Source organism: Impatiens glandulifera, chromosome 7 (assembly GCF_907164915.1).
Source record: "Impatiens glandulifera chromosome 7, dImpGla2.1, whole genome shotgun sequence".
In the NCBI taxonomy this organism is placed as follows: Eukaryota; Viridiplantae; Streptophyta; class Magnoliopsida; order Ericales; family Balsaminaceae; genus Impatiens; species Impatiens glandulifera.
Window position 1 is genome coordinate 300,685 of NC_061868.1, and position 14,793 is coordinate 315,477.

Below are 14,793 nucleotides of genomic sequence, written 5' to 3' on the forward strand. Positions count from 1 at the left end.
AAGAGCCCAAATTGAATATCAGTCCAGCCCACGGAGAACAACCCAGTAAACCAATCAAGGCATTTTGTTTGGTTTCAAATCCATCATTTAAAAACAAAAACAAAAAGAAAGAGGCCTTGTTTATAAATATGAATTCTTTTTGAAAACCCATTTGTTAAAGTTTCTTTTTGAAAACCCATATGTATTTAGTATGTTAAGTCTCACTGTTTTGTGTTTGTTAAATTCTAAAAAGGAAAAAGAAGGGAAATATTCTATTGTATAGGTATTGCTTGCATAAAATAAAAGGAAGAAATGAATATATAATAACAAGTGATAGTATTCAAATGATAAGATAAAATAAAATAAGAAGGTGAAATTAAAATGGTAGCTAGAGAAGATAAGATCCATTGAATGTATATAAACTGTTAAAGTAGTTTCATTAGCAGCCCCTCATATTTTAATTAAAGCAGCCTTACTTAGTTAGAGTTTATTCCATTATCCAATACTCAACATTTATTTATATGCTACCAAAAACACAACCTTTTCTTTCCCCTCTATATATATAGTATAACATCTTTAAGAATTACCATACAAATTAACAAACTACAAACTACAAACTACAAGATGATGAGATCTTTAACAACTTGTCAATTTTGTGGCTTGTCTTCTCTCCTAATTCTTTTGGCCCTTCTTCTAAGCCCGGAGGCGCAAGGAGCCACCTTCGAGATTCGTAACAACTGTCCTTATACTGTTTGGGCAGCCGCCTCGCCTGGAGGGGGGCGTCAACTGGACCACGGTCAGGTATGGTTTCTAGATGTTGCTGCCGGAACAAAGATGGCTCGAATTTGGGGACGGACTAACTGCAACTTTGATTGGAGCGGCAGGGGTCATTGCCAGACAGGGGACTGCGGTGGGGTTCTCCAGTGCACCGGATGGGGAGTGCCTCCGAATACCTTGGCAGAGTACGCCCTGAACCAGTTCAACAACCTAGACTTTTGGGACATCTCTCTCGTGGATGGATTCAATATCCCTATGGAGTTTGGCCCGACATGGTCGGGCCAGGGGAAATGCCACCCCATCTCTTGCACAGCCAACATTAACGGGGAGTGCCCGAATGAACTCAGGACTGCGGGTGGATGCAATAATCCGTGTACAGTTTTCAGGACGCCTCAATTTTGTTGCACCAATGGCCCGTGTGGAGCTACAGATTTATCGAGGTTTTTTAAAGCAAGGTGCCCGGATGCCTATAGTTATCCTCAGGATGATGCCAGTAGCACCTTCACCTGCCCAGGTGGGACTAACTATAAGGTGGTGTTTTGCCCACTTGGTGCAACCAATAATAATACTAATCTTCCTCTTCAAATGTATGAATCTGAATGAAAAATTGGATAAAATAACACCAATTGTATCAGGCTAAGCTAGTCAGCTAGCCTTAATTAGGTGTCCAAATAATAAATTTCTGAATAGATTTGAATTTGGTTTCAATAATAAATCCCTTGTAACAAATATTTGCACAATGTGTTCAATCAGTTGTTAATCTATATGTTTTCATCTCATACTACTGTTTAAAAGCAAGCAATTGCATTGTATCTTTCTATATGAATTGAAACTAAAAAGCTTGTTTGAATTGAGAAAGAGTTTATAAAAACATTACAATAGAGAAAACTAGCTAGCTAGTAATGAGATATCATTTTTGAACTTTCTTCAAACATCTCAAGCAAACCCCAATATGGAGTTGGAGTTAGAAGTATGTGTCGGTAATTCTTTTTGCGGTATATAAGTGTCGGTAAAACTTTAGTGCGTATTATCATCCTTCACTGCCACAAATTAATGTGCCGGTAAATAATTTAGCGACGTATAGTTACCGCTTCCCGGCACAAACATATCTGTCGGTAAATTCTAAGCGACGTATAATTATCCTTACCGTTAATTTATGAGCATTAAGAATTTTGTGACACATATATGCGCCGGTAATGATATATTGTTGGTGTGATTCATTTTGAAATTGTGTGGATTTGACTAAATAAGCCATGTAAATGCAATTAAGACAAAGTGCAAGTTTTTAAAAGTGGGTGTATGATGCATGTATGAGTGAGTAATTCTATATGGAGTTTATTCATCATAAAAGAAAGAAAAAAATGATTAATTAATTAAAGGGTTGGGGTTAGGTCTTAGGTGTCTAAGTGCGAGTCTTGTTCCATAGGATTTTGGCAAAAATTACATCATTTGCAATGTCTAATATATGTATAGCTAGAAGAGATTAAAATATGTATTCAATAAACAAATTGTTTTTTTATGTCTAAAACAACAATAAAAAAAAAAAACTCTTAGTAGAAGTTTAATAATAATTTTTTTTTCAATTTCGATGACTTTTTTAGCATTGAAAGTTGTCTTATTAAAGTTGTCTTATTTTTTTCACCACTCAGATTTAAGTTGATGTTGTGTTTTTGTTTAATACGGCATATTGATTAGTCATATCAGATTTTTCTTACGGAATTTATAATTCAAATAATATTTCAAGTTGTTGGTGAGTCGTTTGTTGCCCCGATTGTCTCGGTGATCATTTTTTAAGTCTGTGTGCGCCCCTTTTCTTAACCGCAAAGGATATTTAATTATCTAGTATGGAGTTATTTTTTTTCTAATAAAGAGTCATCGAAAGAACATGAACAAACGAAATGAGGCCTTTGAACACTCTAGTTTTGGACGAGCTTCTCCCAATTATGTCGGGTAATAGAATAGGGCGGCTTGCTCTGAACAATGTCTGATACCGTACAATACGAGACGATGGAATGCAATGGGATGGGTGGTAGAGGACTGCCTGCGCCCAAAAGGGATGATGAACTTGTCCCCTTGTCCATAGGGACCTCGTGGTATACAACCGAAACGACTCCCGCTAGATAGCCGCCCCTTTATCTCTTTTTACAGCCTCGCGGACGGACGAAAGAAGGGACCCTCTTATAGATAATTTTCAATTATTTATATGGGTTTCTCACTTTTTTTGATTTTATAGATAGATGATTAGTTATCATTTGACATAATTTTTTTGACGTTGATTACCAACTCTCGTTCAAAGAAAATTTTCACTGCCGTTTAAAATATTTTTAGAAACATTTCTAACACGGTTTATTTGGTTTATTCGAATTTCTCTACCGCACCAAAATTGTTACATATCTTTGAAGTCATCCTAAAAAATAATAAAATTATTGGATCTTTTTCATTAAAAATTTAATTATTTTGATTTTGTTGACGTTATTTAAAAAAAATATTTATTATATTTAACTCTTTGTTTAAATTAGTGATAATTAATTTTTAAAAAAGAATTTAAAAAATGATAAAAGTGAAAAAAAACCGGATTTAGGGATGATGGACTTTGATCTAATATTAGATTATTTTTGTGAGAGAGTCCAATTGAAGCTTAGTCCAGCCCACGGAGAACAACCCAACAAATCAATCAAGGCCCTTTTGTTTTGAATCCATTTTAAGAAAAGGAAATGAAGGAGGGTGAGGCCTGAAATCAAACAAGCCGGAGGAGGGTTCAGCTCTTCTCTAGGTTTAATATACGATCTCTACTACGAAACAATTGACATTTTTTTCTTTAAAACACGTAACAATTTTACACTTTGTTTATTAACCTTTATCTAATCATGTTTTTATTTTTACAGTTTATTTCTAACCTATTTTTATGGAAGTATATTTTTATGTTTAAAGTTTATTTCTAGCCTATTCTAATGGAACAATGTCCAATTTGTGAAAAAATTAGAAAAGTCAGATTTAAAAATATATTTGTTTGTGAGAGGGCAAGTTTAGCATATACTTGGAAATATTCCAATCATCATGGTTAAACTATTTTAATATAAGAATCATTTGAAAAAAAGTGAAACAATTTTCATTAATCCATTTTTCGCGACATTCTTCTTTAATTATAATAAAATCTTATCCATTAATCTTTTTTCAAAAATTAATTAATTAATTAACTAAACTAAATTATTGTTAAACTTTAGTGTCAACATATTATAAATCTACCATGTTTTAAAAATAATGAAAAGACTTCTTACATGGGACTCCACCAGTTGTGACCCCATTACTCTTGTCTCATTCTTCTACCTTAAATCTCAATATTATAATGCAAATTTATGATATAGATTATAATGCTTAATTATTGTTTTGAATCTTAAAATAACATGTGATACTGTTTTGTGATAGTTTTTTTTTTTTTTTTTTTCAATAACATAGCTCAAACATTGGGTTGTATACACTCAAAAATTGGACGTACTAGTCTTTTCTGGGTTTGCACATGTCAAGAAATCGACTCAAATGACGCATTTGCCTCATGTCTTACCTTTTCTCTTAAATCCCCCCATAGGATGAGTGATTTTTAAATGGTAGGTTATTGTCCAAGTTTATCTCTAAGAATGTCGAATAAGACGACTAACCGAGAGCCTGAGTCAGACCGAGCTTGTCTCCAAGATAGTCGACCTAAACTAATATGGTTCTTTAGAGAGTCGTCATCTAATTTGTTTACTCGAGAAATTAGGAAAGACATGTTTTCCATAAATTATTTTGAGTTCGGTTTTTTATTACGTGTAAGAAATAGTCTCACGAATGCCCCCATACACATTCTACTCCGAAACAATCTACATTCTTCTATATCATTAATCTTATTTTTTTTTTTAAACTGAAACAATTTCATTAATCCATATTGTTGTGATATTAATTTTTTAAATCACTTCTTTAATTATATTAAAATCTTATCCATTAATCCTTTTTTAAAATAAAATTAATCAACTAAACAAAATTATTGTTAATTTTAATGTCAACACATTATATATCTACACTGGTTTTAAAAAGAATGTTAGAAAGACTCATTACATGAGATTCCACCAGTTGTGACCCTTAAGTAAATATTTTATGAGATAAGATCCATTGACTATATATTAAGTAGTTCCATTAGTAACCCATCATGTTTTAATTAAAGCAACTTTAATTAGAGTTTATTCCATATCCAATACTCAACATTTATTTCTATGCTACCAAAAACCCAATCATTTTCTCCTATCTATACTATATATACCCAATCATCTTTATGAATTAGCATACAAACAAACTATAAGATGATGAGATCTTTAACAACTTGTCAATTTTGTGGCTTGTCTTTTCTCCTAATTCTTTTGGCCCTTCTTCTAAGCCCGGAGGCGCAAGGAGCCACCTTCGAGATTCGTAACAACTGTCCTTATACTGTTTGGGCAGCTGCCACGCCCGGAGGAGGGCGTCAACTGGACCAGGGTCAAGTATGGTTTCTAGATGTTCCTGGTGGAACAACCATGGCCCGAATTTGGGGCCGAACCAACTGCAACTTCGATGGGAGCGGCAGGGGTCATTGTGAAACAGGGGACTGCGGTGGGGTTCTCCAGTGCACGGGATGGGGAGTTCCCCCCAATACTTTGGCAGAGTACTCCCTGAACCAATTCAACAACCTTGACTTTTGGGACATCTCTAACGTAGATGGATTCAATATCCCTATAGAGTTTGCCCCTACTTGGTCGTCGGGTGACAAATGCCACCCCATCTCTTGCACAGCCAACATTAATGGGGAGTGCCCGAATGAACTGAGGACCACAGGTGGATGCAATAATCCGTGTACAGTTTACAGGACGCCTGAATTTTGTTGCACCAACGGCCCGTGTGGGGCGACAAATTTATCGAGGTTTTTTAAAGATAGGTGCCCCGATGCCTATAGTTATCCTCAGGATGATCCCACCAGCCTCTTTGCCTGCCCAGGTGGGACTAACTATAAGGTGGTGTTTTGTCCACTTGGTGCAACCAATAATAAAAATGATAGTAATAATCCTGTAATTCAAATGTATGATGGGTCTAAATGAAAAATTGGATAAAATAACACCACCAATTGTGCCAGCCCAAATAATAATAATAAATTTCTAAATGGATTTGGATTTGGATTTGAATTTTAGTTTGTTTTCAGCAGATTGTTTTCAATAATAATTCCCTTGTAACACATATTTGCACGCTGTGTGCAATGAGATTTCTTATATATCTTGATGCATGTATCTAGTATGAGTGAGTAATATATATGGGAGTACTGAGTTTGAGTTAATTAATTAATTACAAGAGAAGAAAGAATTGAGAATGAATGAACAAATTGATTAATTAAAGAGGTTGCTGCGTCTTTGAATGAGTGCTCGACGAGTCTGGTTCCATAGGGTTTTGGCGAGAAGTTGATCATTTGCAAGTCTCGAACATTTGGTTTCGTTGCAGTCTGCAAAGTACTTTCCACTAATCCCTTGTGTCTTCTTGCTCAGAGCCACATAACAACTAGTTGATGCACCCTGCACCACCATCACAACTCAATGACTCATGAATGATCAAATCAAATCCATAAAAGAAAATTAGAAAGACAAATTAATTACCTGTGCTGTGGACTTGAGAACCTTTGATGCAAGGAAATACAGAGAATCTGCATGCATGATTAAATAATTAATTAATAATCACATGCATATGGATTCATTAAAACTTTTTAAATTCTTAATGAAGAGATCATATGTATGTATGCATGCATGCCTGTAATGAAGCCTTTGTGGTCCCTAATTATTCCAGTTTTCACTATCCCTGGGTGGACTGCATTCATTGTTACTCTCGCATTCCTTTCCTATATTTCCAACACAATATCATTCCTTAATTAATTTAATATTAATTAAACTTACAATTCCTTATTTAATCAATTATAATTACCTTAAGCTGCCTCGACAATTCCTTGGCGTGCAAAATGTTACATAACTTGGATTGTGAGTAAGCTCGAGTGGCATTATAGCTGTTTAATTCATACAAATCCAATCCAATAAATAAATAAATTTTGGAATTGAAAATTGAATGGTTAATAATAATAATAATTACTTTTGTGGGTTGAGCATTTTGGACAATGAAAAAGAGTTATTACTGGTGAGCACCCAATTGTGAATCACTGAAGAAACATTGATAATCCTTCCTTCTCTTCCTGTTTTCTCTGCTGTCTCCACCATTTTCTCTAGAAGTAACTCTGTTAATACAAAATGACCTGCACATATATATATTTTCTCAATTAATTTATAAATAGAGTATTAATTATTATTTCAATTAATTTAAGTATATACCCAAGTAATTTGTGGCAATAGTCATCTCAATTTTGTCTTCTGACAGCTCCAATTTCTGTGAAAACTTCCCAGCATTATTTCTGCATAAACTAACTAATTAATTAATTATATGAAATGTTATTTCATCAAATATATATATATATATATATATATATAGATTAGGAAACTTACATGAGTATATTAAGTGGTAAATTTAAAGAGAGGAAATGAAAACAAAATCTGTGAACAGAAGCCAAAGAGCTAAGATCAATCTCCATAAGCAAAATCTGAGCATCTGGACATTCCTTTAGAATTCTCTCCTTCACTTGTATTGCCTTGTTCATGTTTCTCGCAGGAATTACCACCCTCACTCCTCTCTTCGCCAGAACTCTTGCCGTCTCTGCTCCGATCCCCGATGTAGCACCTTTTTTTATTAACCAAAATGTTATGATCAATTATAGGAATAGGAACCACACCGGGGTGGACATGTAGAACCAAAAGATCACGGATTCGATTCCAACAATAGGAATATGAACTTACCAGTGACAATGGCAGTGAGATGATGATGATGATTGTGGGCATAAGATAGAGAATGATCCTCTGTTACTTGTTCAGCTGTGGATTTGGAGCCATGCCCACTTGGACCTGCAATTCCTGCAAGATATTTCATTGTTCCTTTCATCACCCTTTTCTTTTTTTTTGTAACTCTTTTATCTCTCTATCTCTTTATGATATGTTGTTTTAATGACCCATTTATATTATATTTATTACCACCACAAGATGCACGGTTGTGTTGAGAGCAACCAAATCCATCCCTGTCAACTTTCCTTTTAATGGAAGATATGTACAAAAATATCATAATAGCATGTTTCCATCTACTGTATCTTTTTATTTTCTTTCATTTATTTAAACTATTTTTTTTTTTTTAATGAAATTTGAGAATTGAAATGATGGGTATATTCCAATTGAATTTACACACCTTTTATTAGGAAAAGTGCTTGGTGAGACCACATTATATAACTTGGACCAGCAGATTTCTTCTTCTTTTAGCTAGCAATGCCTAACTAGCTAGCTTCAATAAGATTGCATAAATTAATTAATTTATTAAAATTAAGCCTGTCATTTAATGTTGAGACAAACTAATATAATGACATCATTTTGCTATAGTATGAAACTTAAAATTCACTATCTTTGAAATTGTTGGATAATTAATATTGTTTTTATGAAATAGAAACAATAATATTTGTTAATTTGAGTGAAACAATGATGCATCTTGTTTTAAAAAGAAATCTATATATATATATATATATATATATATATATATATATATAAACAGTATTTATACTGTGACCAAACAGTTGTTTCCTGAGTGGTTGGTTGGTTTTGGTTAGCAACATTCTATAATGGTACACAGGCTTTACCAACATGCATGTTCCTTATATTTCCATTTAATTCTATTTTCTATAATTTATGTTTCCATATTTAAACTAGTCAGCTAGCTAGTTCATTTAGACATGTTTAAATTAGATTGGACTAAATTAACCATGAAATATTCCCACATTGTTTGCATTAATTAATTTGTAAGGGACTAGGCAATTCAATATTATTTATAATGCAAAGTCAGGAAAAATGATATACATATCAAATCACGTCTTAATTAAGTTCTCAAATGAATCAAACATCAAGAAATTAACTCGATCAGACAAGATGGATTCACTGATCATTTATTTGTGATCAGTACTCCTAATTGGATTTGGATCACTAGATATATATTATTGTTTGGTGGGTTTTTTTTTCATGAGTCAATATTGGTGGTTGTTATTTTATAAGAAATAATTGATGTTTCTACTTCATATATAAGCTTGTCCCATTGATTTTTCATATTATTTTGAAAACCATATAGAGAAAAGAGAGGTGCATGCGTGCAGCCTGCAATTACAAGTTAGTGGGGGATAAAAGCACTGATCAGTGCTCACACGTGTACACATACATATATATAGATGAAGAAACAATAAGAAGAAGAAATTAGAAATTTATCATTGCACATCACAAATTCACAATCACAAATTAATATAACCTAAGTGGTCGCTTATCCTAATTAATACTACTGATCTCACTTAACTACGGAGTTCTAATGAGATCGATCCTACCCCGGGATGTCCATAATTATATTTGAACAACTTAAAAAATGATCTTGTTTTCTAAATGCAATATTATTGGTAAGCTAAACTAGCTAGATTTTTTCAAGACATATACTAAATTAACCAAATTAAGTAGATAAGGGAAAAGGGTAGGTGGTTGAAAAGCAATTAATTAATTGATTAGTGTGAATAATACAATAGGGTCTTTTAATTAATTATGAATTTTGCATTGCCTAACAATTTGTCTTTTATATATTAATGGAGATAGCATTGGGTTATGAGCATTGAGAAATGATGGGTAATGTTGGTGGTAGGAGGGACTAATGAATTAAAAGGAAGACATTGAGGTTGACTTATCAACAATGGAATTGTGAACTGGCTACCCCAATGGCCCCTCTATGGGGACACATCACTTTCTCCATGCCCTACTTGTTTCTTCTTTCTTTTTCCTTTTGCCCCCATTCTTCCTATCACTCATTACATGTTAGGCCCAAAACAATATATGTTTTCAAACAATTCATATTTATCATTGGAACAAGTAATTAAGCTTCTTGTGAACAAAAGCTAATTAACTAACTAGCTAGCTAACTTGGAGGATTGGTTCTACATGTTTGTTTGTTTGTTCTTTTCTCATTCTTCCAATTAATTAATTAAGCCTAATTATTTTTTGTCTCCTCCTTTTTTTAATTAGATTTTTGTTTTTTATGCCAAAGTTTTCAACCCACCTTTCTTTAACAATTTTGCATTCTAAACCTTTTTGCATTAACTTTTTGACAAATTTGGTTTGCTTTAGGAAGAAAATGCTCCTTGATCAATTTTAAGATATTGTTCACCAAATTAAACCCCTTTTTTATTTTTATAATAAAAGATAAATAAGATTTATGGAATTCAAAAGGGTGAAATCTAGAAGAAGAGGTAATTAATTAAATAAATAATAATAAAAAAGTTAATGGAACAAAACCTAACAAGCTAGGCATAGACAAAACTTATGAATCTAGAACAAATTGTTCAAAACAAAATGAGTATGACTATGAGGCATGAACACCCATTCAATCACTGCTCCTCTTTATTTAACACTTCAAAAACAATATAAAATCTTAAATTTAGCATGTTATAATGTAATTAAGTGAATTATTTAATAAGTAAAAACAAGGTTAATTAATACAAATTCATGAGGATACAATTAAAATGTGCTCAATTCATTTAATTCAAACACCAGACAATTAATTATTTGATAATTACTAAGATTTCTTTTTCTTTTTTTTACATAAGTGGAGACTAATTAACTAATTAATCTTTTCAGAAAAGAAAAAAAAGCTAATTAACTTAATCTCTCCATCTAATTCTAACCAGTGAAAGTAAGAAAAAAGGTAAAATCAACTATAGTTGTCCTGCAATGAAGACGGATTATGTTTCACTCTTTACCTAATTAATTACCGATTAATTAATTAATTAAGTATCCAATTAATTAATTAATCTAGCCCTATCTATCACACCACATGGCCCCATAAAGGGCAAACATTGTCTCCTTTGATCCATGAAATCTCCTACCTGAATTATTAATCAATTGCCGACCAAATCTAAATATCACAATTAGTACTGTAATCATTCTCCATAAAACTAAATCATTATTATTTAACCCACTATTAACTAATTCTAACCCATTTTTAAATTTTCATACAAACATATTTTTCTATACATGTATGTACATTGAATTTTGAAAAATATTGATACTCAAAAAACATATGTTTTATGATGATCCCTAAAAATCCATATATCTTTGTTGTGGCCTACTTTCTATCATAATTTGTATTTTTTTATTTTGTAAAAAAAAAAAAAAACATTCTATATTGCTTGATAAATTAAGGATGATATCATTCATCCCCACGTGACATTGTGAGTGTGAGTACCCACAAGCTCCAATCACGGTTCATCAATCCCACCCACTAATTGTAAATTATCTTTAATTACCATAAGTAATAAACACTCTAATCTTAATTCTTATCTCTCCACTAATACATATTTTTAATTAAATGGGTCATACTTGTTTTAATTAATTAACTAATATTAATGGTCATAGTTATGTGGAATTTTTCCCATAAAAATAAAACACAATAGTTTGTCAAGTTTGGTTATAAATATATATACATTAAATAATAAACATTTATTTAGATTAATCTTTGACCCATCTTCAATACAATTTTCAAAATCCAAACAGCATGATCATCAAAGCCCATAATATCACCCAGGCCCAATACATAAACACAAGTCTCAAAATTCTGAAAGTAATTAAGATTAATATTTAATCAATTCAAACAAAATACTCAACCCAAAAGTCATGTTGAATCTATTCTCTCTTTTTTTAAAATATAATAAAGAGAGAAAATTAACTTCATATAGATAGACTTTATTAAAAAGAGAACATAATAAAATCAAAGTTATTACATAAATGGTTAGTAGTTAATCAAATAGAAATGATTCCTATAAAGGAAACAAAGTGCTAAAAAGCTCAAATCCTAAATTATCTAAATACATTCAATTCTAAGTTCTAATTCAACCATATTATTTCCCCCCAAATTCCAATTCTCTCTAATTCCCTATTGAACAAGTGAATAATTTTACATTCACTAATTAATAATTATAGTCTATTCAAATGTGAAGGCCAAGTAAAACAAAGTAATGAAATCTGATATTATTATTATTATTATTATTATTTGTGCCCCAACATACAACAATAACAACTCAAGAACAGAAAAGATCAATGTGCAATTCAACTAAGATGACGATTAAGGTTCGTGTGTGAATTGGTTCGATCCCCGGCTTGATAGAGCGTGAGGTTATGAACCGCCTTAAAAAACAATTCCCTAAGTCCCGGATACTGAGGCACTACCGACCGAGCTGCCCCTTCAAGAATGATCAGGACTCGTTCCTCCTCAAGTGCCTTACTGTTTCCAACATTTAGAGCCAAGTAACATAACAAAACCAATTCATGAACTATGTTCTCATTATCCATATTCTTTATCTTTCTCAGATTCATCAATTTCGCCACACCACCAGCCTCGATTATCGCCTTCGAGTGCACCTCCCTGTTGTAATTCTCAGGGGATGCAAATTTACACAGAGCAACCGTTGCTTCCGATCCCACCTCAGTGTTTCCATGGCTCAGATGGGGGACCAAACAACCAATGATTCGAGTTTCCTTTGCTGTGAATGTCAGTGCCAAATACCCAATTGTTTTTATGGCCGGTTTTAACAGTTCTGGGCTTGTTTCTTGATTAACTAGTAGGAGGAGCTGTTCGAGGATCGCTTTAGCTGCTGGTGAGTTGGATTTGAATAATGATCTTCGAAGATCGGTGTTTCCTTCAGCTACATAAGCTAATTCCATTACTGTCATTAGACAATTGTATTGCAGTTCACCATGTTCAGATTTTATAAGCTTGGCTAAACAGAGTAGGCCTTTAGCTTCGGTTATTTTGCGACAGTTTTGTACACTTCCTTTACAGAGCTTCCATAGAGCCTCTGCGCATGAGATCTTTAGTCTAAGCTTTTGCTCAGGCGACTCGGCTTCTCTATCCTTCCTGCTGTGCCTACTACTTCCATCGTAAGAAGAAGAAGAAGAAGATGATGACAATGAGCTCGATTGGTTCATGATTCTGTTGAATGGGTTTTTAGATAAATCCTTGTTTCTCTGAACAATAGAGTGTATGCTGGTTTTAACTGGCGGCTTTGAATGTGATGATGTTTGATGTTTTGATTCTTCCATAGCTACATCCATAGACAGAAGCGTTACCAACGGCTTCGTCGCGTTTTCTTTCCCTAATTCTTCTCTTACTTCAGCATTCATCTCTGCCATTATCGAAACAAGATTCGCTACCGATTCCTGCACCTTCATCGGAGAATCAACTAGAACTTGGACGATAATCGGAACCGCAAGCTCACAAGCAATCGATCGAACCCTTTCGGGATCATTCCCCAAATTTCTAAGCGCAGTGGAGGCAGCAATTTGACCTTCAGGTGAAGATCCGTCTTTTAGAAGCTTTAGCAAAGGAGGAACACCCCCTTCTTCGATAATAATCTTTTTGTTCCGATCATTGTCGACAGCTAACGAGCAAAGACTGTTGGCCGATTCGATCCAATCCTGAAGCTGACCCATATGAGCTGAAGCGATATATGACCAAACCCAGGCGAGAATCGGATCGTTGGTAGCGATTGGAGGCATAGAGAGGTTAACATCTCCTTCTGGATCGAAAACTGATAAGACCCATGAGACATCGGCGATGGATGATTGAAGTAAGGTATCGACTTTACGGAAATCGGCGGCAGTGGTGATGGAGAATACCTGGCAGAAAACTCCGGTTCCATGGCGGCACTTGCGGACGAGAGTTAAGGCACGGTGTAAGGTGTTGGATATCTCTTCGGCTACACGGCGAAGAGGGCGGTCGTAGAAGAGGGGGGAAGAGGCGACGAGGTGAAGAGCAGAACGGAGCTTGTTGGAAAGATGGTCGGCTTGTTTGGCGAGCTCAATACATTCTGATTTTGATGATTCGGCAAATTGTGCAGATTTGATGACTCGGTCGGCGTGTAAGATGAGGAGAGACAGTTCGTCTTTGATTGGTTTCTTTTCTTCCACCATGATTATTGATTGATTCAGAGAGAATTCTCGAGTTCAGTGGGTGGGGATGATGATGATGACTACGACGACCGAGAGTAGACCAAGAGAAGATGAAGGAATTGGAAAATAGAAATGGGAATGCCTGACTTTTTTGTTTTTTTTTTCTTTCTTTTTTCTCTTCAATTTATTATTAATAAGTAATGTTATTATTTCCCACTTTTTCATAAAGAATTTCCAAGAATAATTGCCTCCTATTACCAAGAACTTTCTAATTTCATTTTTAGTAATTAATTTGACAAAATTTATTTCATTTTTTTTAGAAGAAACTTACTTTAAGAACATTCTAGCACAAATTCATTGGAACATAATAAAAATCAAATCTTTTAAGTTCTTTTGCTTTATGCATTTTCAATTGTTCAAACTCATTTTACTCAACAAAAAGACTTTAAGAAAATAGCTATTAGAAGATAAAAATGATGATGCTTAAGAAAGAATCATGAAAGAAGAATAGCTCCGGATTCTTATTTAGATTTTTTTTTTCGGGTATAGGTTTTATCTCAAATCACAAGTGGTATCTTTACGGTGTTCTCTACGATTTGACTCGTCAAGATCTTTGTTTGATCTTATCTGAGATACTCATTTGAGTATTCTACTTTGGTGTGACTTTTTATTGTTATTGTTTTTGTAACCACCATTAATAATAATAAAGATTGTGTCAGTGAATTTTTATTATGTTTGAGAAGATTTTGGTGTAACTCACTATAATATAGTGAATGTGTAACTCACTGTTGTTGAATTTTCTAAGTTAAAATAGTTGGGTTAACGTGTGTTTAATTTTATTAATTGATTATCTTATTATGGCATCCAAAGAGAAAAAAATAATTGATAAATAATTGTTATTAAGTGTTTTTCTTAACAATCTATATATATATAATGA

At 33.4% G+C, this 14,793-nt stretch overlaps 2 protein-coding genes and 1 pseudogene across 2 annotated transcripts; 1 reads left to right on the plus strand and 2 right to left on the minus strand.

Annotated features, from left to right (window-relative positions):
• Nucleotides 1-603: 603 nt before the first annotated feature.
• On the plus strand, nucleotides 604-5,858 carry LOC124944790 (annotated as a pseudogene).
• Nucleotides 5,859-6,014: 156 nt separating this feature from the next.
• LOC124945974 (short-chain dehydrogenase TIC 32 B, chloroplastic-like) lies at nucleotides 6,015-7,816 on the minus strand. Its single transcript, XM_047486517.1, has 8 exons — nucleotides 7,644-7,816; nucleotides 7,296-7,527; nucleotides 7,125-7,204; nucleotides 6,889-7,048; nucleotides 6,727-6,805; nucleotides 6,556-6,643; nucleotides 6,405-6,451; nucleotides 6,015-6,323 (listed from the first exon to the last, which is right to left on the minus strand). The coding sequence occupies exons 1-8, from the start codon at nucleotides 7,783-7,785 to the stop codon at nucleotides 6,141-6,143; spliced, it is 1,011 nt and encodes a 336-aa protein (XP_047342473.1). The 5' UTR covers nucleotides 7,786-7,816; the 3' UTR covers nucleotides 6,015-6,140.
• A 4,043-nt stretch (nucleotides 7,817-11,859) lies between these two features.
• Nucleotides 11,860-13,988, minus strand: LOC124910364. The gene has a single exon (XM_047450998.1). It carries the CDS (start codon nucleotides 13,875-13,877, stop codon nucleotides 12,015-12,017), a length of 1,863 nt encoding a protein of 620 aa, XP_047306954.1. The 5' UTR covers nucleotides 13,878-13,988; the 3' UTR covers nucleotides 11,860-12,014.
• Between the last annotated feature and the right edge of the window lie 805 nt (nucleotides 13,989-14,793).

Excerpts from the sequence above, each read along its gene's own strand:
- LOC124945974 (XM_047486517.1), bottom strand. The coding sequence starts at position 7,785 with ATGAAAGGAACAATGAAATATCTTGCAGGAATTGCAGGTCCAAGTGGG. Across the intron at positions 7,528-7,643 it reads TCTCACTGCCATTGTCACTG|GTGCTACATCGGGGATCGGA; the intron begins GTAAGTTCATAT and ends TAATAAAAAAAG. Across the intron at positions 6,806-6,888 it reads AAAATGCTCAACCCACAAAA|CTATAATGCCACTCGAGCTT; the intron begins GTAATTATTATT and ends TGAATTAAACAG.
- LOC124910364 (XM_047450998.1), bottom strand. The coding sequence starts at position 13,877 with ATGGTGGAAGAAAAGAAACCAATCAAAGACGAACTGTCTCTCCTCATC.